Genomic DNA, 24,927 nt, shown 5'->3' on the forward strand with positions numbered 1-24,927 from the left:
CGTAAGCTGTCTTGCCTTTCCCTTGTCTCTGTTTTATTTCCCTCTCCCTTTGAATAAAATCAGTCAGGAAGGAACAAACCCAGTCTACATGCACACTCATTGCTTAAAAAGCAGCAACACCATTATGTCTGAGTGCGGTTTGAAACAAATCTGGACCTGGCTGTACACATCTTTATTGTTTGTTAGAATACATCCAGCTCCGCTGCTTATGTCAGAGTTTTTAGGACTGCCCACTGTAAAATGTTTCCATTAGACACACCTCAGAGTAGCAATGGGTTGAAAGACCAAACAGTAGCCGGCTTGAAGAGAAAACTCATCCAATCTCAAAAACCCCAGATTTTGGAGTAAAAAGGGGCAGAGCATGACTAATGTTGTGTACATCCGGATTTTAAAAAACAGGTGGAGAAGCAATAAAATCAGTAGAACCACAAGTGTGTCTGCAACCCCTGTGTGCTCATTGCCTCATCCAAATCCTCATGATCCATTGCCCCTGGCAGAACAGGAATCACATTTCCTTGGGCCATGGCAGAAAATGCAACATCACCCCAAAATAAGCTAGCCAAGAATAAGAAATGATTTAGAGATATATACCATGAGAGCCAGTGTGGTGTAGTGGTTAAGGTGTTGCACTGCAACCTGGGAGAGCAGGGTTCGAATCCCCACATAGCCATGAAGCTCACTGGGTGACCTTGGGCCAGTCACTTCCTCTCAGCCTCATGAAAACCCTATTCATAGGGTCGCCATAAGTCGGAATCGACTTGAAGGCAGTACATTTACATTTTCACCATGAGGTTACCATGTGCAGAGTCTCAGTGGCAGATTTAATCATTCATTAAGATCATATTCAAGGATCAAGGTTCTTTCCCAGCAGTCATTCACAAGGAATATTTAAGGATATCATGCTTGAGCAGGTTCATCCTATGATCCTGCTATGCCAAGCAGCCAACTGTACCAACACTAGCATCATGTTGTCCTAATCACATGCTCTCCCTGCTGTTAGAAAAGCAATTGTAGCAACATGGTCAGCCACTCCCACAGGGTCCCTGGTGGTCACCCACCAATCACTATGTCTTATTCTGATCAGACCTACCCCACACCCACATCCATGGCTGCTATTTTAAAAATGACATGTTAAATTATGCACATTCATTCATTTAATGTACTATGTAGTTTAACTCTAAACAATACTCTCTTGCAGAGCACGTTTGGTACCCTTTTCCAATGGGGAATGCTGAGAGAAAGTGTCTTGTCAAAAGCAAGATAATGAGTCCATTGTGGCATAAAATTATTCAACACAACACAGTATGTCCATGAATTATTGTAGATGCCTATTTTCAGAATTCAGAATTAATCAGAGAAAGACATTTCACAGCCTGCCCTAGGCAGAAAGGAAATCCAATGTGGTGTAGTGATTTGAGTTTTGGATTTGAAACCAGGTCACCTGAGTTCAATCTATTACCTATTCTCAACTCTCCTTTGGTAGCCTTTGTAAGTCACACTTTCTCAGCCTAACCCACCTCACAGGGAAGATAAAATTGAATAATCCCCTGTATATCGGCCAGAGCACCTTGAAAGAAGACAACCATGGTAAGCAAATACAGTAAAAACTGCCCTGGCTCAAAAAACAACAACAGATCAATCTGTCAGTAAAAGTTTCTCTCTGTATTAAAATGTAGGAGGGGAATTTAGACACTGGATATAAAGACATGATTCTGTGACTTGTATTAGCAGGCACAGCCACCACTGAACTTCTGATGGCACTAGTGTGTCTAGGATCACAGCTTGTGTATCAAAGGGCAGAGGATAAAAGGCTCAAGGGCAATCACAGGAAGAAAAGGATCAAGGATCAACCCAACGAATGGATTAAAAGACAAATGGCAACAGGCTGAAGTACAAAGAAAGATGATACGATACAAGTAGTGAAAAGAGAAGTGAGGTGAGAAGACTAAAAATATATTAATGCTATGCAATTTAGGAGGGAGAAGGTAAATAGCATATGAAACTGCAAATAATAGCATACTTCCAGGCTGTTGCTAGTTTCAGGTGGGATTCACTCACATACTTGAAAATTCATGTTGCACAATTAAAGCTGATTTGGTGCTCTTGCTCAAACTCACTTCCCTCAAAACTTGGACCTTTTGCAATTTTAAGTATGACGTACTGTGCTCTATGTAACAGCCCATGGAAGGGTTTTTGAGTAAAAAAACCTTTTTGTTGTTTTCGCTTGAGTGTTTTTTGCTCAATCAAAAAATTAATTATTTACAAACAAACATTTTTACATTTTATTATATTATTTATTTATTTATTTATTAAATTTATACCCCGCCTTATGGCCAAAAGGCCCTCAAGGCGGCTTACAAAAACATGAATATAACACATCATAATGCATAAATACAATAATGCGATTCTCAAAATTAAATAACAAATAACATTATTAAAAGAAAAGAAAAAACATTTAAATGTGTCACAATAAGAGAACCAAACACTTTATAAAAAGGCCTAGATAAAAATCTTCAATTTCCCAGCAAATAAGTAGCATTTTTATTTTTAACATATAAATATACACAGTATATAAGTAGCCAAACAATAATAATAAACAACAAACTAATGAGAACATCTCAATAAATAAATATTTTCATACAAACATACATTTTGCTATGACTTGTGGATTTTCAAGGCTTAGGAATGGCATTTATTTTGCTTGCACTTGGGAGGGGTACTGTTAACTGCTATTTTGCACATCCATTTCCTGCTTATGATGCCTTTTAAGGGTCAATTAACTTCTGGTCTGCAAACACCTTTCTAGGTCCTCCTTTCCTTTGCAGGTAACTATTTTCTGCAGCCCATGGTCAGAGTAGGATGGAAACTATCCGCTCCTCTGATTTCTGAGCAGGCTCTCCGTCCTCCTCCCGAGATCATTCTCGCAGACCCTCCCTCATCTGTCTGACCCTATATCTTTAATTCTCTACTCAAGTTCTGGATCTTTCTTTCTACATAAATACGAACCTGCGCATGTACATCAATTAAAAAAAACAACGCAGATACACGTTTTCGTGCTCTTCTGGGGGTGTGCCAGAACTGAAAATGTGTGAAATACAAAGGACCTTTAAGGATCCATCACCTTAAAGGGGCATGACAAAACATAAAAGCGAAATAGACAATAAATAAATAAAACGCCCACATGCGTGGATGTCTGAAAATTCAGGTTTTAAAAAATAAATCTGAGCACAAACAGGACATGTATGGATCTCAAGGCCACCAACCGAATATGGAAAAGATGGGTCAAGGAACGGTCAATGAGCTCAGAGCCACCTGGAGTCTAATCTGGAGTTCCTAACAAGCATTTGGTGTGATGCTCTGCCAAGAGTGTCTGTGTGATGCTGGGAAGGTGCCTTGTTAAGCAGATAGTGTAGGCCTTGGAGCAGTTAATTCCCTGCCAGGCAATTAGGGGCATACAGCTTATCAGTTGTTGTTATGCTGTATGATGTAGCCTTTTCTAGTAATTAATGCTTATTTGAAGTTGCCTTGTTAATCCAAAGATTAATAGAATAGATGCAATGATTTAATGCTTTATAATAATGAATGCTTATGTAACCTCATAATTATGCTGGTAAACATGTATCCTATAAAAGTGCTTCTTGTGCCCAGTGGGTTGTTCAGAACTGGTCACGCTTTGTGCAAGATGTGCAGTCTGTTCCACATTGGGTGCACCTGAGTGCTGAAAGTTACCCAAATAAACTTTCTCTCCTTTTAAGTAAACCTGTGACTCAGTCTGCCTTCTTCATCTCTCTGGTACCTCAGAAACCTGAATGCCCTTGGCCAGGGCATACAAGGCTACAACATCAAGAGCCCTCCAATATTAGGAGCCAAGTCCCTGGGGCAAGAGCAATGTTTTTGTCTGGTGCCTAAAAATAGATAATGATGGCACCAGGCATGCCTCTCTGTGGAGAGCATTCTATAAGCAGGGGCCATCACTGAGGTGGCCTGCACTCATGTTGCCACCCTCCACACCTCCCTTGGAGGGGGTACACAAAGAAGGGCCTCAGATGCTTACTGCAGGGTCTGGGTTGGTTCATATAGGGAGAGGAAGTATTGGGGTCCTGATCTGTATAAGGCTTTATAGGTCAAAACCAGCCCTTTAAACTGAGCCCAGAAACTAATTGGTAGCCAGTGTAGTTGGTGTTGTGTGCTCAGACCGTCTTGCCCTGGTGAGCAATCTGCACTAGCTATTTTTCGAACTGCCTTCAAAGGCAACCCCACGTGTAATGCATTGCAGTAATCTAGTTTAGAGGTTACACCATACTAACTCCTTGATATTACAATTGTCTTCTGTGAGGTCCCATTACAATCCTCCAATCTCATTCCTTCATATTGCCAGTATATGAATGATCCAAAAAGCCATACAGTAAATATTGTTTGCTGGACATCACCTTGGAAATACACTAAAGATACGAAGTTTGACCATTTCTTAACACAAACATCTTGAGAGTTTTAATTATAGCCTTTACTCTTCTGTTACGGTCACTCATGGGTACCCAAGCATATTCTAACACTGGATAAAATAATAAACTGTTTAGGAAATAATGCGAAAGTACTGTGTTGAAAGTCTTTAGTGTTTGTATAGGTACAACATGCATTACTAGAATGAATAATAAAAATAAAAATAATTCATCCATCATGTTACAACTCCAGCCAAAGTATAATGACGCCAATGTACTTCTTTGAATTGTTGTTTCATACACCCCAAACCAATCAATTTGCATTTGGGGTCCTGTGGATTCTTTTGTATAGTCAACCTTTTGGGCCATTATTTTAAAGCTTCAATAGTATTCCCACTCATCTAGAAGCAAACCCATTGAACAAAGACTTCTCAGTAAACATACATAGAATTGGGCTGTAAATAAATTATGATTCTTTGCTGCTCTCTAGTGGAAAAGAACACAGTAGCCCAAATAAAGCAGTTTCTCTGTCCAATTGGCTTTTGCACAACATCCTCCTCCCTCTGCTATGATACTTGTTTCTCTTTTTATATTGATAACTATTTAAGAAATATAAGCAAGGATAAAATGTACCTCATGCGTTCATCCAAATTGTTTTGTGAGTATATTGGACCTTCCTCAATCACCTTTTCCAGTTGCAGCGTCTGCAGAATCCAAGGTTGCTCTTAATCTCTGTGCCTCCCCCCCAGTTTTTTGGAAAAGGCTTGTCAGGAACCAGCACAGAGGCTGTGATAAGAAAGAGGGCCTCCAAGCCCTGCTGAATGTGCTGTTGAGATCCTGGCCATTGATATGTGTTTCAATGCAATTCATCATCAGTATATGGAACCAGCAACTGTCTTGCGAGAGAGCATGAAATAAAATAGTTACAGTTGTATATTTGCCCTTAATACTGAATCACAAATGAAAATCCAGAAAAAGATCTACAGCCTATTTAGAAATCTTCTAAATCAGTTTTGTTTTGTATCAGTTTTGTATTGTTTGAAATATGTCTTGTTTTTTGCTGGTTTTATTGCACATCGCTTTGACATTATTGTAGAATGGGATTAATAAATTAATAATAAAAATAAAATAATGTTAGGCCTGAGGGTTGGCTTAGGCTGCAATGCTAACCCCACTTACCTGAGAATTAACGTCACTGAATTCAAAAGAACTTATTTCTGGTTAGGATTGCAGTCATATTGAACTTTAAAGGTTTCCATTCATGAAACATTCTCCTGCTTCCTGGTACCTAAACTTGATCCATGATGCAAGCAAAAGTAAGGTCTTTCCCAGATGATAAAGCTACATTTTTGCTTAGGTAGAATGTAAGCCCATTGGGCAGCATCCATTTTAACTTATTCTCTACAGCCCCAAGCTTTGTGAAGCTTCACTAATAACATGATGCACCAATCTAGGGCTGATGAAGTCAGAGACCACTCCTGAATAAATAGTTTCATAACTACAATTTCACAATCCTATACATGCTTACTCAGAAGTAAGTCCCACTGACATCAATGGGACTTGGTTCCAAGTGAGTGTGTAAACTAGGGTTGAAGGCAAACGGTAGTATCCAGTTGTGCCTATCTACTAGCAGGACTTTCCTTCCCTCTCTTCTCCTCTGCAGCCCCTTTGCGCTCAGCAAATCTGCTTGGGAGGGTTAGGGGGCCTTCTGGAGAAGATTTGGGGCTGGGCAACTGCAGGGGGGCAGAGAGGAAGTCTGCTTGTGCTGTGTTGGATATCACCCCAAAATCACTTGACCTCTTTGATTCTGAACTTTTTATCTGTACTGGGGAACTGCAATGCTTGCTTACACGGAAAGAGCTTTGGGCAGCTCCGTTAAGTAATTAAATACTTTAAATAAATTAAAGCTGAAGCATAAGTGGGTCTGTGTTAACATCAAATGTCCGTTAAGTAATTAAATACTTTAAATAAATTAAAGCTCAAGCATAAGTGGGTCTGTGTTAACTGCCTGCACTTGTCCTCTGTTTTTACTGCCTGTCCCATCCACATACTTTTGGCCAGTTTGTGGCATTTCAAGAAGGCTATATAGTTGCAGATTTTTCTGATTCACTTTCTGCCTCAGATGCTATAGAGCTTTCCCTAAATAATATAACTATTCCATGATCGGAAACCTTACTTGAAAGAAAAACAAAATTATGAATATCTGGGGCTCTGGCAGGACCAGTAAAAGCTCAAATCATCAACACATTTGCACATTGTCTGAATTTTTAATATAACGAGTGTTTTTGCTGCCAGCACAAGCAGCAATGTAAACTGTCATTCCTAGTTGTCAGAAAGTCTCTTGGATTAGGTTACCTTAGAGTTCCAAAGGCTTAAATAAATTTAAAGAATTAAGAGAATGAGATTTTCACTTTCTAGAAAGCAAATGGAAAATGCATTAATTTGAACTTGCTAGTTGCCCCAAAGAATTCTCTGCCGTATTTGTACTGTTAGTTGTTTTAACTATAATGCATTTGACATTTCTTTGTTTTATTTTCACAGGAAGTTGCTGACAGAGGCAGTAAGAAAGCAGACTCTGACTACAATGCAAAGTTGCCACGTGCATCATTGCTGCTGCACGCCCATGCGACACAGACTTGACCTAGAGGTGTTGGAATGCATTCAGAACATCACAAGACTTAAGTCTGGACACACCCATCTTTCCCCAGCTTCTGTTGTTGCTACTCTGCCTCTTGTGAATAAGAAAGGGATAGACTCATAGTCTCCAGAAGCCCAAAATATTTTTTCTAAGACTTTTCTCCACCATCAGCACATGTCCTTTTCTTCAGAGACTACAACTGTAAATGTTTTACGAAGTTACAGGCTATGCTCATTTTTGTTGTTGGGTTTATGCCTCATAAAATCCCACAAACTATATTTTGGTACCCTTTCCTTTTGCCTTCTGAGATTTTAGAACATACAAGATTGCAGTGGTTTATGTTATTCCACTTTTCCATGAATCTGTTGTTTTAATCCCTTAATCCTAACCAAAATGAACCTAAGTAGGTGCAGCACTTTGCTCACATTCATTCCTTGTGACCTTTGCTTCTCTCACTTCATTCCTTGTGACCTTTGCTTCTCTCACTTCATCATCCCCCGTGTCAAAATGTAGATTGCAAGCACCTTGGGGCAGATACCTTTCTTTTAAAACATTTTTCTGTAGTGTATCATACACACTAATGGAGTTGTATAAAATAATAATATAGCCTAAACACATATTTTGGCGGAGAAAGGGAGGGTTACTGCCCAATAGTTGTGTGGAAATGATTAGAGCCCTAAACTACAGTCCTAGACACACTTAAATGTAAATGTACTGCCTTCAAGTCCATTCCGACTTATGGCAATCCTATGAATAAGTTTTCATGAGGCTGACAGACAGTGACTGGCCCAAGGTCACCCAGTGAGCTTCATAGCTATGTGGGGATTCAAACCAGGTCGTAGTCCAACACCTTAACGACTACACCACACTTACCTTGGAATAATTGAAACTCAGTAATACTACTTACAAGATGAGACTGGTCCCATCTCTGATGACATTTAGGTAGGCATTTTGTTTTTGGCTTGGCTTTCAACAGTTTTAAATTTACTCTGTTCTTAGTTTTTAAAGTTGTTTTAATATTGTTTTTAATTTTGACAGCAGTCTTTGATTCACCTCAGAGCAACTGAAGAAAGCAGAAGCCAAAACGTTTTAAGATTTCTCTCTCTTTCGTTAGGCATCTGTAATAAATATATTAATTTTGTTGTTGTACATATTAAATACAATGCCAAAATAAGTATTTATTCTCTTCTTGGGGCCCTTGTTAGGGCCAAAAGGCAGTATAATAATGTTTTTTGTTTTAACTATTATTATAAACTAATAAACATGCTTAGGATTGCATCTGATGAATGGACTATAGTCCACGAAAGCTTATACTATGATCAATTTGCTAGTCGTTATGGTGCCGCAAGACTCTTATGTTAGCTTTGTTCTCTTAAATGGATATAAGCCCGGCTGAATCCTGTGATGCTAATATGTGAGGAAAGATGCATCGATTGGGCCTCAGAATGCTAGAAGTTGGAACCCCGCCTCCCACGTCGCCCTATTTTCTCTACCGACTCACTCAGTATACCACAATCCTCACCCACAAGGCGCCCCGCCCCATTTGACGTCATGTCAGTTAACCTTAAGCTCCCCCTCTGTGCCACTTCTTCGACAACCCAGGGCCGTGGGCGCTCCTCCCACTGCATACGTCACTGCCCCTTGTCTCCTCCCACCACTCCGGCGCCGTGGGTGAGGTCAGTGCCGCGCGCCTGTCACCCAGGCTTCCCTCCTGTTCGCGCTGAGCTGTAATCAAGGCCCTGCTACACAGGGAGACAGGCGGTGCTCTTGCTACTGGTCCCTCGCTTCCTTCTCCTGAAAGGGGCTTTTGCCGCCTGTTCGGCCGGCCCGTGGTGCCCTGTGCTGCGAAGCCATGGAGCTAGCGGACGGCGTGGTGTACCAGGAGGACCCGGGCGGCCCCGGCCCGGCCATGATGTCGGAGCGGGTGTCGGGGCTAGCGGGCTCAATTTACCGCGAGTTCGAGCGGCTCATCGGGCGCTACGACGAAGAGGTGGTGGCCGAGCTGATGCCGCTGGTAGTGGCAGTGTTGGAGAACCTGGACTCCGTCTGCGCCCACAGCCAGGAAACCAGCGTGGAGCTGGAGCTGCTGCGGGACGACAACGAGCAGCTTCTCACCCAGTACGAGCGGGAGAAGGCACTGCGTAAGCAGGCCGAGGAGGTGAGTGATGGAGTGGGGGCAGGAGGGAGGGTGTTGCAGGGCGGCTAGGATAATTCCATGTGTGTGTGGTAGTAGTAGGGGGCTCCGTTTCCGTGTGCGTGAGAAAGAGGGAGGGAGGGAGGAATGAGTTGGTTGCAGATGTATTTTGGAGGAGTGGCGACCAAAGTGTGTTGATGGGCTCTGTGGATAAAAGTTTGAGGAGAGAGGTGAGGCATCTTCGCTGATGCTAGTCAGGGTGTGGCGGGTGGAGGCCAAAGCAGTAGCACCAATGAGCCCCCACACTCCCCAAAGTAGAAGTGCCTTATGTTAAAAGGGGGGGGCGTGGGAAAAGTTGGTGTAAATGAAGTAAAATGCAGTGGAAGCAGGTTGACACAGTGGCAGAGGTGAATGTTGCTGGTGTGGGTGTGAAGATGCTAGAGCAGGCCCCGGTAGGAGAGCCTGGTATGTCCCATAATTATGAGGATAAATGCTGCTGTGTGTTGAGTAGAGAGAGATGTGGCAGTGCTTTTACGTTTTGCCTGTGAGCTTCAAGTGATCTGCTTGGCTGCTGTTAAACACAGAATTCCGATCAAGATGGTTCTTATGAAGTAGAGGTGCCTTGACGAGGCTAAACTACATAGTAAAATGAAAGATTCCTTTTATTGTTCATAACACCTCCTTTCACTGGGGCTACTAACTCCTGTAGTGGGTAGTTATTGCATGTTAAGTCATGTAACATTCGGCTGCATACTTGCCTAAGATGATGATGGTCTGTACTGTCTGGAATTGGGCAGTGGTGGTCTTCAGAACTGATATTTTAAAATCTCAGCTAAAGCAACAAGTGATGTAACAAAACAGATCTTTGGTAAAGAACCAACATATGAAACTGGTGAATTCCACGCAATTAAGTTCATATTTAAGACTGGTAATGTTTATATAAGAGTGCCTTATGTAAAAATAGAGTGCATTGTTGCTACTGTCATGTTATTGCTTCTGCCCCTTCTGCTATTATGCTTGGTCTCAGCCATTGTAGAAACTGGGTAGATACCACTGTTCATAATATTGCTGATTTTGAAGTGTGTGTACAGTTATATAGTGAGAAAGTAGCTTGGATGGCAGATTTGAGGGAACCAATGGCAGGAAGTGAAGTGGTTAAGCAGACCACCCTCACACAGCTCCTTCTGTTTGCAATCTTCAAGCCTGCTTTTAATTAAATAAAAAGAAAACCAACATTCAGGGCAAAGAATCACACAGCTGAGCATCATGTGTAGGTTAGCCCTTTGAGACTTTGATCACATGGAGTTTAATATTTATTTGAACTGTTCCCCCCCCACTCCGCTGCTGCCAAAAAAGGCTCCCAGTGCGGCTTTTATATCAGTAAAAAAAGATTGTACCTGCCATCAGGTTTACATTCTGAAAAGACACAACACAAAAGGAAAATGGATTGGGGGGGAAGGAGGAAATAAGCAAATTCAGTTTATTTATTTATTTATTTTACTTATTAAATTTATATACCGCCCGACTAGCAATAGCTCTCTGGGCGGTGAACAAGTTCTGAAGCTCTAAAGACCAGCTGGAATGGAAACTTTCAGGGAGGGGAGACTCCAAAAATTGCTGGTGTCTCAGCTGTGCTGATGGAATGGTCCTGCATCCCTTTTGTTCCCTCTTCTGCCACAACCTGCTGTAATGACTGCTGCTAGGTAAAGGTTGATAGAAGGAAGAGCCTGGGTTCTTACCAGAACAGATAGTGTCCTTGCGTCCCTTTTCCTCTTCCCTCTGCTGCAGCCAGCTTTAGTGGTTGCTGCCAGGTGACAAGTGCCAGGTTCATTCCCTGCCACACCCACTCACGGATAGCTGAGCTATCTCCCTGCACAGCTGATATGTTCATATAACTTTCATGTGTGTTCTGTTTACTTTGAGTAACAATTTATACTATTGCAAGCAGAAGTAATCTTTCTTATAGCATCACTGGTTTTGGTCTTGGATTAGAAAAAAAACCTGGACTGTAGTCACAAACACCTGGTTATTCAGTTTCATACTGGTGCATAGGACTAGGAAATATGTTTTCTAGTTCTATATGTGCTAGGTATTTGAAATGAAAAATAAAATTAGAATGCAGATTGCTGTGACAGTCAAGAATATGCCATGATTTACATAGCATACAATCAAAGTAAGTATGGTAAACACATTTTTAGTGCTGTTTTTGGTTGTTGAATTTAGGAACAGTTGTGTGGTGTATCTACTCTTCTGGTTCTGCCTGTTAATTTATGAGGAACATCGTTGTTGCTAGGTGGCCAGTCCTTTAGGATTAGGAGATGGGAGTAAAATTCCTGGCTCTGCTTGATATGTTTTCATGTGTGATAAACCAGGTTCATGAACAAATAAAGAATGCTGTGTGGAGCAGAAATTGTGGTTTAAATATTTCAGTGTAACTATTAGATGCATGTATTTGTTGACTTGCCATAGATGGCCTTTCATTAGGGACCGTCCTGCTTAACTTCACTGTCAGTGTGTCAAGCATCCAGATGTATGTCAGGAGGCAAAACAGCAACAAGATCTATGAAATGATGCAGTTGGTACAGCAGTGTTTAATATTGTTGTGTTATGCATGTGCTATTTAGCAAAACTGTAGAAGTTAGTTGTCAAACTACTATGTATTGCTCTCCTTAAAGTCCATTATCAATAAAATGTTTGCACTGTTTTTGTTGCTAGCTTTCTGCTGTGCTTGTTCATGTGGCTTTGAAAGCAGCAAAATCTATGTATACTTTGCTTGCGCATGCTTGACTGCCAGTATTGCAGGTGAAAATGAAAAGAACATGTGTTTTCCATTTGTACTGAAGCAAACTTTTATAACATCAATGTAGAAACTTAATATACTTGTACATGTCATAAACACTGGCATCTCTTAACAGTGTAAAGTTAAGCAGTTTGTGGGAGCTAGTGGGTTATATTTAGATTTTTAGTAAAAGATTGGTGATGTGTTACTCATCCAAACATATTCTCTGCATGTAGAGAAGATCCTAGATTCAGTTCTGGATCTTCAGGTGAAATGGATATTGAGTAGGAGAGCTGGGAAAATTGGCTGCTTGAGACCTCAGAGCTATTGTTTTTTACAAATATTGTGAGCGAATACACTTTTATCCTGACCAATGGCAAAAACATTCTCTGGGTGATATTTATTTTATTTATTATTTATTTATTTAATTTATTAGTCGCCCATCTGGCTGGTTGTCCAGCCACTCTGGTATGCAATTAGAAAACAATTATGTAGAAATATAAAACCACAATCATAAAATATTTAAACACAACAAGCATCAACAGAAATAAATAACAAAAAATGTTAACAGCTTCATAGGTCGTTAAAGATGTCATTAACAGTAAAAGCCCGGGAGAATAAAAAGAGGTATACCTGGCATCAAAAAGACCAAAAGTGTAGGTGCAGTAGGTCCCTCTGGGGAGAGGTCATTCCCTTATGCAGCTGCCACCACTGAAAAGACCCTATCTCTGGTTGCCACCCACCATACCACATTAGGTGAGAGTACCTGGGGAAGGGCTGTGAAAAAGCTCATAAGGTCCAACTAGGAAAAGGCAATCCTTTCAGTACCCTGGCCCCAAGTTGTTTTGGACTTTAAAAGTTAGGACAAGTGCTTTGAACTCAGCCCAAGAACTGAACTGGGAGCCTGTGCAGATGACAAAGCACTAGTGTACTATAACCATATCATCCAGTCCCTGTTGGCAGACTTGGTGGTTTTGGACTATTTATTTATTTATTATTTGATTTATATCCTGCCCTTTCTCCCAGCAGGAGTCCAGGGTGGCACCTGAAGTTATGCCAGGGCAGCATCTGAAGTTATGGTATTCAGACCATTTTCAATGACATCATCATGTATAGCACATTGTAGTAATCCAATTGAGAGATTACCAGAACAGGGATAACTGCAAAGCTTTGTCTGTGCAGACAGGGTCACAATACAGTAGGGCCCCTCTTTGCAGCGCTCTGCTTTGCAGTTTTCCACCGATACAGCGGTTGTCAATTGCAGAAAGACCCCACTCCTATGGCACTTGTTCCACTTTTACGGTGTTCTTCGGGCGTCGGACACCATTTTAAACAATGTTAGTCAGTGCGTTCCGCTTTACGGCAGATTTCGCTTGGTGGCAGCGATCCGGAACAGAACCTGCCGTAGGAGCGGGGCCCTACTGTAGATATCAGTCTATGCTGATAAAGAGTGCTTCTGGTCACAGAGGCAGTTTATGCTCTAGTGATAGGACATCCAGAAATACTCCTAAAATATGAATTTGACCCTTTGGGGAAGAATGCAGCCCTCTCCAGAACAGGCTGAGTGCTCATCTGGGTGGATGAGCTACCCGCTAACATACCTCTGTCTTACCTGGATTGAATTTCCATTTGCTGGCTATCATCCAGCCCATTACTGTGTTCAGGCATTGATCTAGAACACCCACTGCCTCACCTGGATTGAGAGAAGAGGAGAAAGAGATCTGGGTGTGATCTTCATACTGGTGATACCTCAGTCCACATCTCTGCATGATCCAGTGGTTTTATATCGATGTTCAGTACCATGGGGTTATAAAAAAAAAACTAGCCCTGGGAATTTCAAATCAAAACTTCAGGATAGTTTTCCAGCACCACCTTCTGGAACTGACCATTCAAGTTGGAGCAGAACTACTAGAAAACAGTATTTCCAATGCCCAGCTTCAGCAACCTATCCAGAAGGTACTGTGGTTGATCATACCAAAAAGCAATGGGGTAGACCAATTTGTTATTCCAAAAGGGACAGCACATCTAAATGTTTAATCTTTGTTTTTCTGAAGAAGGACCAGAAGGATCCAAAACACATTGGAATAATAAATATGTCTTTCATCTACCCCCATGCTTGTTGCTGCTACTTTCACTACCTTTTTAGGGTTCCCATTTTTGTTGGATTTGATCACATCAAAAGCTGCTGAGAGGGTCAACATAATCAACTGGGTTGCTTCTTGGCATCACTCTCTCAACAAAGGTCATTCCACTGGGTGACCAAAATAGTTTCAGTTCCAAAACCAGGCCTAGAACCCAATTGAAATGGATCTAGAGAATCATTTTTATCCAAGAGTGTCTGGGGTTGGCCAACAACCATCTGCTTAAGCACCTTGCCCAGAAAGCACCATGCCCACTTCTGGAATGTGGTTCCCTGGCAGCTTTCTACTAGAGCAATGTGACCCTTTGCTTAAAACAGTTCTCTGTGCTTGGTTTACATCTTCTGGCCTTATTATAGCCTCTTTTAAAGTTTGCTCCTTTTCTCAAACAGGAATTTATAATCTCTTTGACCCAGCTGAATATCCACTCCATATTTTATGTAGTAAGTCAAGAAGGGCAAAGATTGTGCATGAAGAAGTTGTACCCTATCCCCATTCTCACACCTCAGTAACGGAAAATAATCCAATAACTCAGTGCTTTGGACACCTGCATTCATTGAACATTAGATGTAGGGTCCAGGTCATGATGAATGCAAGAACAGCAGTATGAGGTTAGATGAACCAATGAACTGCCTTGGTATAATGACATCAAGTTAAAATACTTGAGTTTTCCTTATCTGGGTGCTTTACATCTTTGTAGTGGTGGTGTGTAAGGCACAAGAAATTATTTATTTATTACATTTATACCCCACCTTTCTTTTCATGAGAGAAACCCAAGGTGGCTTACATATGGTTCCCAGGAGGTCTCCCATCCAGGCACTGACCAGACCTGACCAGCAGGGAGGATTGTTACTAGATCTAGGGCCTTTTCTGTGGTGGCCCCCGAACTGTGGAACAGCTTACCGGAGGAGATACGCCTGGCGCCTACGGTTCTTTCTTTTAGGTGCCAGGTTAAGACCTGGCTATACTCCCAGGCATTTTAATGTTCATGTTTTTATGTTTAATGTTTTAGTTTTAATTTTGTTGCTCTTTGTTACTGATTTTATTCTAATATTGTATTTTAATCTTGTTTTGTACACCGCCCAGAGAGCTATTAGCTATGGGCGGTTTAGAAATGAAAATAAATAAATAAATAAATATGCCTTCAGACACGTGGCCTTATGTGCCTGCATGTGTGCCTTCTCTTTGATAGTGATGCCTAAGTATCAGTCATGATACTTGCTTTTCTTCAGTATTCCTTTAATGCACGTGGTGATAGCACATCTTATCATTTATGAGAAATCTTCAAACTTTTCAGATAGTGAAGCAAAACTTTGGTATACCATACATTTTCTGGAAGTAGAAGAGTGATGACTGACCAGTGATTTGCTTGTGACTGTTCAGTAACAACGTTGATTTTCCAAAATGAGCATTCTGAAAAATAACTTCACTTGAAAAGGGATCTTTATATCTAAGATTTTTCAAAGCAAAGAAATGGGTAGAAAGCAACATACATGATCTAGCTGCTCTTCCATGTCTGTATTTTGTGCCCTGAAGGTTTCTTTGCTTCTCTCTTGTGTGGTGGTTTGCATTCCTTATTAACAATTTGTTTGCCATCCTGGGCTGCTACTGGGAGGAAGGGCAGGATATAAATTAATTAAATAAATAATAAACAGTTCGCTTACCAATATTTTAATCATTTGTTCCTTCCAGTGATCTTGCATTAGAAACTCTTCTTTTTTTCTGCAAATGTTGGATATTTTGGGAGGTCTCTAGAGATGGATGGGGTGTGGGGCAGATTTCGCCCTGCTGCTGGGCACTACATTGAGAGTTGCATATTTGTATTTTTACAGCTGAAAACTGAGAAGGAGTCCTACCATGGAGCCTTTTCTACTTCAACTGGGTTGGGTGGATATGAGGGGGATGGGAGTGTGAGGAGGCTGGTTACATGGCAAGCCTCTACCACTTCTGACAAATGGCAGTGACTGCGTTTGGAGCATCAAATCTCTGCTTAATGAGTCAAGATATGAACAAGCCTCCTGCACCCACATACAGCCCCTTCACTTTTCCTTTTGGGTACGTGGGAAGACAAACCAGGAAGCTTGTTTAAACTATGGCTTAATATTCTGGCTTGTTTGGAAGCCGTTAACCATAGTTTCCCAGTTCCAGTGTACTGGGAGGCTGTGGTTAACTGTGGCTTCCTGGCTTGTTTCCCCAACAGCACAAAGGGAGGAATGCAGGGGCTGCACATAAGTGCATATGTGAGGTTTAATCATCTAAATGTGGCCACTATCAGGGTATTTCTCAATACTTGCGTTCAATGCGCTAATAGCCCCAAACCGGAAAATATGCCAATTTTCAAACTAGTTTAGTATTCAGCCATCATATTATTATGCTTGGACAGACTCTTAGATATTTTCAGGGCAGGAAAATGTAGATCAGAAACACGTTACAGATGCCTCAAAGTGACATGAGCCTGCATAGAACAACTATTGCAAATGGAGTCCTACTCTTCTTTGGTTGTGATTTGTTGGTGAAGGACACCCATAATTTGCTTTTGCACAGATTTATCTGGTAGAATAATTTTCTGATGGCTTTCTGATCTGGTTACTTGAATGTACATGGGGTGTACATTTCATAAGGGTTCAAATAACAGTAAAATTAAGGCATATACCTTTTGGGGTTTGGGCTTTATTGGCCTGCATATATCCTTGAAATATGACAACTTTCCTAACAATTTTGCAGCCTTTATAGGAGAGAGAGAATTGAATGGCTACCAGGCTGACAGTAAATGAATTTATATGTTCGTACAAATAGCCATTAAAGGAGGTGGAGGCAAGAATACAATTACTGTTATTAAACTATTAAAATAGGTCCATTCCAGAATGGTTTATGGTGTAAAAGACTAAACAGAAAAGGGATTAGACACAGCTGAGGGAGAAGAGTCCAGTGGGGCATGCTTAGAAATATGAAGGCACACGGGAAAAAACAGAAAAGTTCAGGGAAGAAACTGTTTAGGTATGCCTCTAAATATGAACTTCTTTCAGTTGGCTTATTAATTGGCTTCAGCTTGTACCTTTCATGGTAGTTCTTCATTATGGCTTCAGGTGATTGTAGGGTTTCCTGAAGTTATTCAGTGCTAAGTAGATGTAGGATCTATTTTTTTATAGAGTGATAATGATAGGGTCGGAGTTAAGTAGGTGACATAGTGAGAACTTATTGGACTAAATTCTGATGAAAGAATGAAGACTTTCAAGTAGTGTAAGAACTCCCTTCCTGGTTCACCTTGTGACTTCTTCAGATGCTAGCCCAGTATGAGCCATTTGCATGGTGTAACAAGCAGTCGTGATGACTTCTGAGAGTGATTTTAATGTTTTCATATGTATACAGCTATATTGTATGAATAGTTCATATGATCTTTGTTGATCCATGAATACATAATTCAGGTTATATTACTAAGCTACGCCTGCTTTCTTGTCGGAATACAGTAGGGCCCCACTCATATGGCGGGTTACTTTCTGGACCCCCTCTGAAAAGCAAAAACTGCTGAAAAGCGGAACTCATTGAATAGAATGGTGCATGATGCCGAAAAACTGCCGTAAAAGCGGAACAAGCGCCATATGAGTGGGGCTTTAGTCTAATTGCGTCTAATTGAGACCGCTGCATTAGCGAAGTGCCGTAAAGCAGGGCCCTACTGTACAGTCTAGGAACAATACCATATCTAAAGATCATGTTGAGTGACACTTTCATATATATTTGAGAGAGTGAGTCTGTTGCTTTCAAAACAGATGAGACATTCTGAATGTGAGACAGAATATACAGTGTGATATTTGCATAAAAATTACACATAGAACCAAATCTAGAGTAGTAACCATTGACTGAAGTTACTTTAGAGACATCTAAAATAACCAAGGTAATAGTCTAAATTGCTATATTAGGTAGATTAACATGTGAAAGTCTTTGCTTTCATATAGCCGTACTTGCAGACTATCTGTATTCTGCCTTAGTCCCAGTGGGACAGTCAGTGTGGCTTACGGTATACAGGTTAGAAAGGCAAAGCTAAACACAGAACAATCTCTTAAAATCTTTGTAAAACTGAAAAGGAGTACTGAATAGCTTAGTCAGTGTGCCCATACCTATGCATGCCCATGGAAAATATGGTAAATCCTGTAGATCAGTAAAGAAACTTTGCTTTTTTAACTTGTTCATAAGCTATCTAGAGTTAGGGGTGAATAGTGAGGTAGCCAAGTTTGTGGATAATACCAAGTTGTTCAGGGTGGTTAAAGCAAAGGGACTGTGAAGAGCTTGAAAAGGATCAAACTGGGTTAACGGGCAATAAAGTGGTAATGTAATTAAAGTTTAATGTAAGCAAGTGTAAGTGGGACAAATCTAAATTCCACATATATGCTTATGGGGTCTGAACCTGGCAGCGATGATCAGGAACAAGACCTTGGAGTTGTAGTAGATAGTTCAGCGATGATGTTGGCTTATTGTACAGCAGCTGTGAAAAAGGTGGATCAAAAATAAAACTGCCAATATAATGTTGTTAGACAAACTTGGAATATTGCAAACATTTCTGGTTGCCTCACCTTGAAAAATATATTGTAGATATCTTGTAAAGCTGGAAAAGGTTCAGAAAAGGGTAACCAAAATGATCAAATGGTTTGAGCAACTCCCCTATAAGGAAAGGTTACAATATTTGGGACTTTTAGTTTGGAGAACAGGGGACATTAATAGAGGTGTATAAAACTATACACGGTGTGGATAAAGTGGATAGATCTCTCCCTCCCCTCGCCTCATAACACTAGAACTTGGAGGCATTAAATGAAGCTGAATGTTGAAAAACTCAGGACAGACAAAAGACAGTACTTATTCACACAGTGTGTAGTTAAACAATGGAATATGCTCCCCCAAGGAGTAGTGTTGGCCACCAACTTGGATGGCTTTAAAGAGGATTAGACAAATTCATGGAGGATATAAGGTTATCAAAGGGTGTTTACTCTGATGGCTATGTTCTCCTTCTATTGCTGGAGGCAGTGCCTCTGAATACCAGATGCTGGAAACAACAGGAGAGGGAGAGTGCTGTTGTGGTGAGGTCCTGCTTAGGGGCTTTCCATAGGCATTTGGTTGGCCACTATGAGAGCAGGATGTTGGACTAGCCGGGCCTTTGCCCCGATCCAGCGAGGCTCTTCTTATGTGTTTAAGATTGGGTGGTCATGAGGGAGAGTTTCTTCTCTATGGTGGCCCTTTCTGTTGGACCTGCCTTTAGTTTCTACATTACAAGCTTGTCTGAAGGGCCTGTAAATCTCCCCATTCACCCATACAATTGATAGACGTTAGCTGGGAGATGGTCTGCCTGGATGATGTCCTTGCTGGTGCTGTTAATTTTTTATAAGGAGTGTACTTGAGTGGTCGTTTTTAAGTTTTCAAATTTTACATTTTTATCTTTTGTTTTTGGTTGTAAACTGCTTTGGACAAGCATTTGTTCAGAAAAGTGAACTAAAAATATTTTAAAAAGAAAATGCATAGCAACATATGCCAAATAATATTTTGTTTGTTTTTTGGCTCCTCAGAAATTTATTGAATTTGAAGATTCTCAAGAACAAGAAAAAAAGGATCTGCAGATAAGAGTGGAAGCTTTAGAATCACAAACCCGGCAGCTTGAACTGAAAGCAAAAAACTATGCCGATCAAAGTAAGTAGGACTATATTAATGAATTTTAACTGTACTGTTGCTGCATGGTTTGCATAGTTTTTTTCACTCTTAATGTAAAAACAAAAAATGTCTTTGCACCAAGAGAATTAACCAGTTGGGGTATTTGCCTTTATTCATGTATGAATACATGATTTAAGTTTTATATTGTATTAACTGATGCATAAGTTCAGCTTCTCACTAACTATTAAGACTTTCTAGCAGTCCAGTTTTAACTTTTTTCTTACTCAAACAGCAGTGGATGATACCAGCTGTGGAGGTCCATTTGCACAGTGGACTCCTTCTTAATCAAATGGGATTTCTCTTCGCCTGCAGCGCCCCGCACACCCAAAATCTGCTCTGGAGTGTTGGAGGACCCTCTGGAGCAGATGGAAGGCTGCGGGGGGGGGGAGAAGAGGGAGGGAAAGTCCTTGTGACATTGGATCTTTCCCAGTGACTGAATATCATAAGAAATTTGCAAATATTTCCAAAAGCGAATTTACACTGAAGAAAGATACCCGGTGAAAATTGCCAATTGATTCCTTGTTCGGCAGATAGGCACATCTAAAAAAAAACGTGTGACACAGCCCTCCTGGAACTGCGGCATGTTGGAATAGAAGTGAAGGATTTCTGTATTAAGACTGCAGTGCTCAGCATACTTTTCCATTAGTAGTATAGTAGTACAGTATGGACTGCCTTCAAGTCGATCCCGACTTATGATGACCCTATGAATAGGGTTTTCATGGTAAGTGGTATTCAGAGGGAGTTTACCATTGCCTTCCTCTGAGGCTGAGAGGCAGTGACTGGCCCCAGGTCACCCAGTGAGCTTCATGGCTATGTGGGGATTCAAACTCTGGTCTCCCAGGTCGTAGTCCAGCACCTTAACCACTGCACCACACTGGCTCTCCATTAGTTAAGCCCCACTGAATTCATGGTCTTCCTTGTATTTGTATGTAAATAGGCTTAAGAATGTCCTATTACTAGTTAAGTGGAAGCAAGCCCCATTGGATCCTGTAGCACAGTGGCTAAGACTGAGATGTGAACTAGGGAGTCTTTCTTTTAAACTTGCTGAGTCACTTAGCCAAGCCCACTTGTCTCTCAACTTCTGTCCCCCAGTTTCACTATGGGGAAAATATTAGAGGTGTAATAATTGTCTCTGTAATTCTTGTATATTGGCATGAACTTGAAGGCACATGATGCAGCAAGTGTGCTGAAGCTAGCTCTAGTCAGTGCCTACATGGGAGATTAGTTAGAAACTCTATGTATGCCACTGTGAGTTCATGGAAGATAGATGTGATAATATGCATAAAGTGCTTTAAGCAGGTAAGATGCGTTAGCTTTCCCCAAGCAGAGGGCTTTTTGACACACGAAGCATTGAGCCATGCAGTCCTTTACCTGCATTTTGACGTGTTAGTGTGGTGGGGATGTGGGGATTGTTCTTGTAAATGTGTAGGTCATCACTGAGACAAATGACCAGTAGGAGTTCAGTAGCTGGAGTCTTCCATCACTTGATTTGATGAGTTAAATCTCAAGAAGCCCAAAACTAGAGATGCTCATTGAAGGTGTATTTACTATTTCTAAATAGTAGAATTCATTTATTTATTACATTTATATCCTGCCCGTCCTCCCAGAAGGAGCCCAGGGCGGCAAACAAAAACACTAAAAGCACTCTAAAACATCTTAAACAAAATACTTCAAAACGTATTAAAACAAATATTTTAAAACAGTTTTTTAAAAAGCAGCTTAAAAACATCTTAAAAAGGAATTCCAACACAGATTGGGATAAGTCTCTACTTAAAAGGCTTGTTGAAAGAGGAAGGTCTTCAGTAGGCACAAAAAAAATAACAAAAATAGTGCCTGCCTAATATCTAAAGGGAGTGAATTCCAAAGGGTAGGTGCCACAATACTAAAGGTCCACTTCCTATGTTGTGTGGAATGGACCTCCTGATAAGATGATATCTGCAGGAGGTCCTCGCCTGCAGAGTATACTTACTAATCAGACCAGCCTGAAGGGCAGCCTCACATTGAGCGCATTACAGTAATCCAAACTGGAGGTTACCAGCACATGGACAACAGTGGTCAGGCTATCCCAGTCCAGAAACAGCCGCAACTGTCTTAGCAGCTGAAGCTGGTACAAGGCACTCCTAGCCACTGTGGTCACCTGGGCCTCTAGTGACAGATGGATCCAGGAGCACCCCCAGACTACAAACCTGCTCTTTTAGAGGGAGTATAACCCCATCCAAAGCAGGCAATTGACCAATTATCTAAAGTCAGGAACCACCAATCCACAGTGCCTCTGTCTTGCTAGGATTCAGACTCAGTTTATTGGCCTTCATCCAGCCCACCACTGAGTCATGGCACTGGTCCAGGGTTTGGATGGCCTCACCCAATTCAGAAGTTACAGAGAAATAGAGCTGGGTGTCATCATCATCATGAGCTGGACTTCATATGGGTGTTAAACAGCATTGGGGACGAGATGGTATCCTCCGGCACCCCACAGCCCAAGTGCCAGGGGGGCAAAAGACAGTCGCCCAATGCTATTCTCTGACAATGACCCTGGAGATAGGATCGGAACTACTGTAAAACAGTGCCTCCGATATCCATCTCACCAAGTCTGCTCAGAAGCCACTAAGAGATCAAGTAAGAATAACAGGGTCGCAGTCCCCCTGTCCTTCTTCTGATAAAGGTCATCTATCAGGGCAATCAAGGCTGTTTCAGTCCCATATCCAGGCCTGAACCCAGATTGGGATGGGTGAAGATAATCTGTTTCATCCAAGAGTACTTGCAATTGCTGTGCCACAACCATCTCAATCACCTTCCCTGAACAGAGGATATTTGCGACCTAGCAGTAGTTGTCACAAACCAATGGGTCCAGGGTGGGCTTTTCCAGTGTTGGTTAGATCACCACCTCTTTCAGGCCAGCTTGAACCATTCCCTCCTGCAACAACGCATTGACCACACCTGAATTCACTCGGTCAAAACCCTTTGGCAAGCTTTAATAAGCCAAGAAGGGCAAGGGTCAAGAGGACACGTTGTTAGCCGCATCATCACAAGCACCTTATCCCCATCATCAGGCCTCATGAACTGAAACTGATCCCAAGAAGTTGCCACAGATGTTGTACTGGACACCTCACTTGGGACTACAGTAGATGTGGACGGGGCATCAACATTGTTATGATGGAGAGCAACTTTAGCCTTGAAATGCCCTGCAAATAATTCACAGTGGGCTTCTGAAGGGTCTAAAATTCCATTTCCTGGAGTTGATGTCAACAGACCCCTGACAATATGAAAAAGCTCCACTGGATGACTACTTGAGGATGTGATGGAGGTAGAGAAGTGGGCCTTCTTTGCAGCCCTCACCATCACACAATAGGCATGGTTATGATGTTTTGCTTGTGTCTGATCAGCCTCACAGCACGTCTTTTGCCATTTGCAATTAGCCATCATCCGGCCTGTTTCATTGCCCTTAATTCACTGGTGTACCAAGTTGCAAACTGGGCTCCCTAATGCTCAGGGGCAACCATGTTAAGAGCCCAATGTGTCTCATTGTTCCACAGCGTGACAAGGGCTTCAATAGAGTCACCTGCTCTATCTACAGGAAACTCCCTCAGGGTGTTCAAGAATCCTGTGGATTCCATTAGTCTCCTGTGGCATACCATTTTAATCTGTCCACCACCCCTGCAAGGGAGGCTTGGAGCCATGAGTCTATTTGAATGGCAAGTAGTTCTCTTTGAGACGTTATAGAGAAAATGGCTTGGAGAAGTCTGGACGCTCTAAAATGGTCTTAATTCTACTGAACTTAGAATGCAAAAGTGGCTCAGAATCTGTTCAGTTAGTGTTAACTATAGCTGTGATCAAAAGAACTCTTAATCTCATGCCAGTGGCCTGGGGTTGCCCAGTGGCGTTTTTTATGTGTATAACTATCATGCTGCAAACTGCTTTTGAAACTTCCTTCAGTTTAAACAATAGTTTGCCATATAGCATGAAAGGTGAGGGATCAGGTTACAATGAAGAGCTAAAGTCCTGTTGGGGTGATGGAACTGCTGACAGAGATAGGGTGTGGGTCTGCAGCAGTGCAGCAGATTGTGTGTGTTTGTGATTTTACCGATAAGAAAGCAGACTTTAAGTTTGCTGCAATCACTGAGGCTTCAGATTTTGGTAAAGTAAGAAAAGATTATTTTATTAAAAGAAATATACAGCAGATAGGACTAGAATCTCCTTCCTAGCTAGCTTGCTAAGTTGGAGGTGCAAAGACTAGACGTGGTCATTACCCACATGCTGCAGATGAGTGAAATAAAGGAAAGATGTCTCCTCTCCTCAAGAGATGAAGGAGAAGCAGGAAGGAGAGTTGGAATGTGTGGTCAGCTTCCCTAAGAGTATCCATTTACAGGAAGGAAGAGTAGCAGATGAGCAAAGGACAGGTGCAGCCTAGCATTGTGAAGACCGCCTGTCTATCTCACCTCAGACATGCAAATATTAACCCAATATTCCCATAATTTCAACAGGAACTACTTTTATAGTTTCTTGGATGCAGGTCAGTGCATTTTTAAAAATTTAACCAGTGGGTGAATATTTTGCTGCTACACAGTTGGAAATATTATAATTGCTTGGTAAGGAGACCAGAGTAGTGTATTAGCCTCAAAGTAATCCTGTGAGCTAGTCAGATGTAACGTACCAGTCTCTTAACCATGGTTAAGGGAGCATATGATAGAATTGTGCACCCTTCCTTGTTTTTGTATGTGGATTCCTGGCAGCCTTAATTATGGCTACTGCTTTAATGCTAACCGGGGTTTGCTAGGATTTTTAATCATTTTCAAACACTAGTTTAAAATGCTGTAAAAAAGTGAATTCTGGTTGGAGCTAACTGTAGTTAATGGTGCTGAAGTAAGTCTTCACTTTCTGTTAAGCCCAAAGGTTAGGATGGATGGGACTGTGTATCAAAGATGAAGGGTTGGGAAAAGGGATCACATGATCCCAGAACCATAGTTGGTTAATCAAGTCCTGTAAAGTAGCTTAGGCTAACTATGCAATTGATACAAATGTGGAAACTGAAAAATTCAGTTTCTTTCAACAGTTTCTGGATTTCTTATTATTGGGACTCTTTTTGGAAGTATTCTTTAAAAGGCCTA

General features: G+C 41.4%; 1 protein-coding gene across 4 annotated transcripts in view; it reads left to right on the forward strand.

Annotated features, from left to right (window-relative positions):
- Positions 1-8,653: 8,653 nt before the first annotated feature.
- SPAG9 (sperm associated antigen 9) overlaps positions 8,654-24,927 on the forward strand; it is a 150,358-nt gene continuing 134,084 nt past the window's right edge. For 2 of the 4 annotated variants that reach the window (XM_061615999.1, XM_061616000.1), the window contains exons 1-2: positions 8,654-9,235; positions 19,681-19,801. In XM_061615999.1, coding sequence (XP_061471983.1) covers positions 8,930-9,235; positions 19,681-19,801 — 427 coding nt within the window. In that variant the 5' untranslated portion in view covers positions 8,654-8,929. The remainder of the gene's footprint in view (positions 9,236-19,680; positions 19,802-24,927) is intronic. The other 2 variants (XM_061616001.1, XM_061616002.1) reach the window with 1 other exon arrangement.

This window comes from Rhineura floridana, chromosome 3, assembly GCF_030035675.1.
Source record: "Rhineura floridana isolate rRhiFlo1 chromosome 3, rRhiFlo1.hap2, whole genome shotgun sequence".
Taxonomy (NCBI): domain Eukaryota; kingdom Metazoa; phylum Chordata; class Lepidosauria; order Squamata; family Rhineuridae; genus Rhineura; species Rhineura floridana.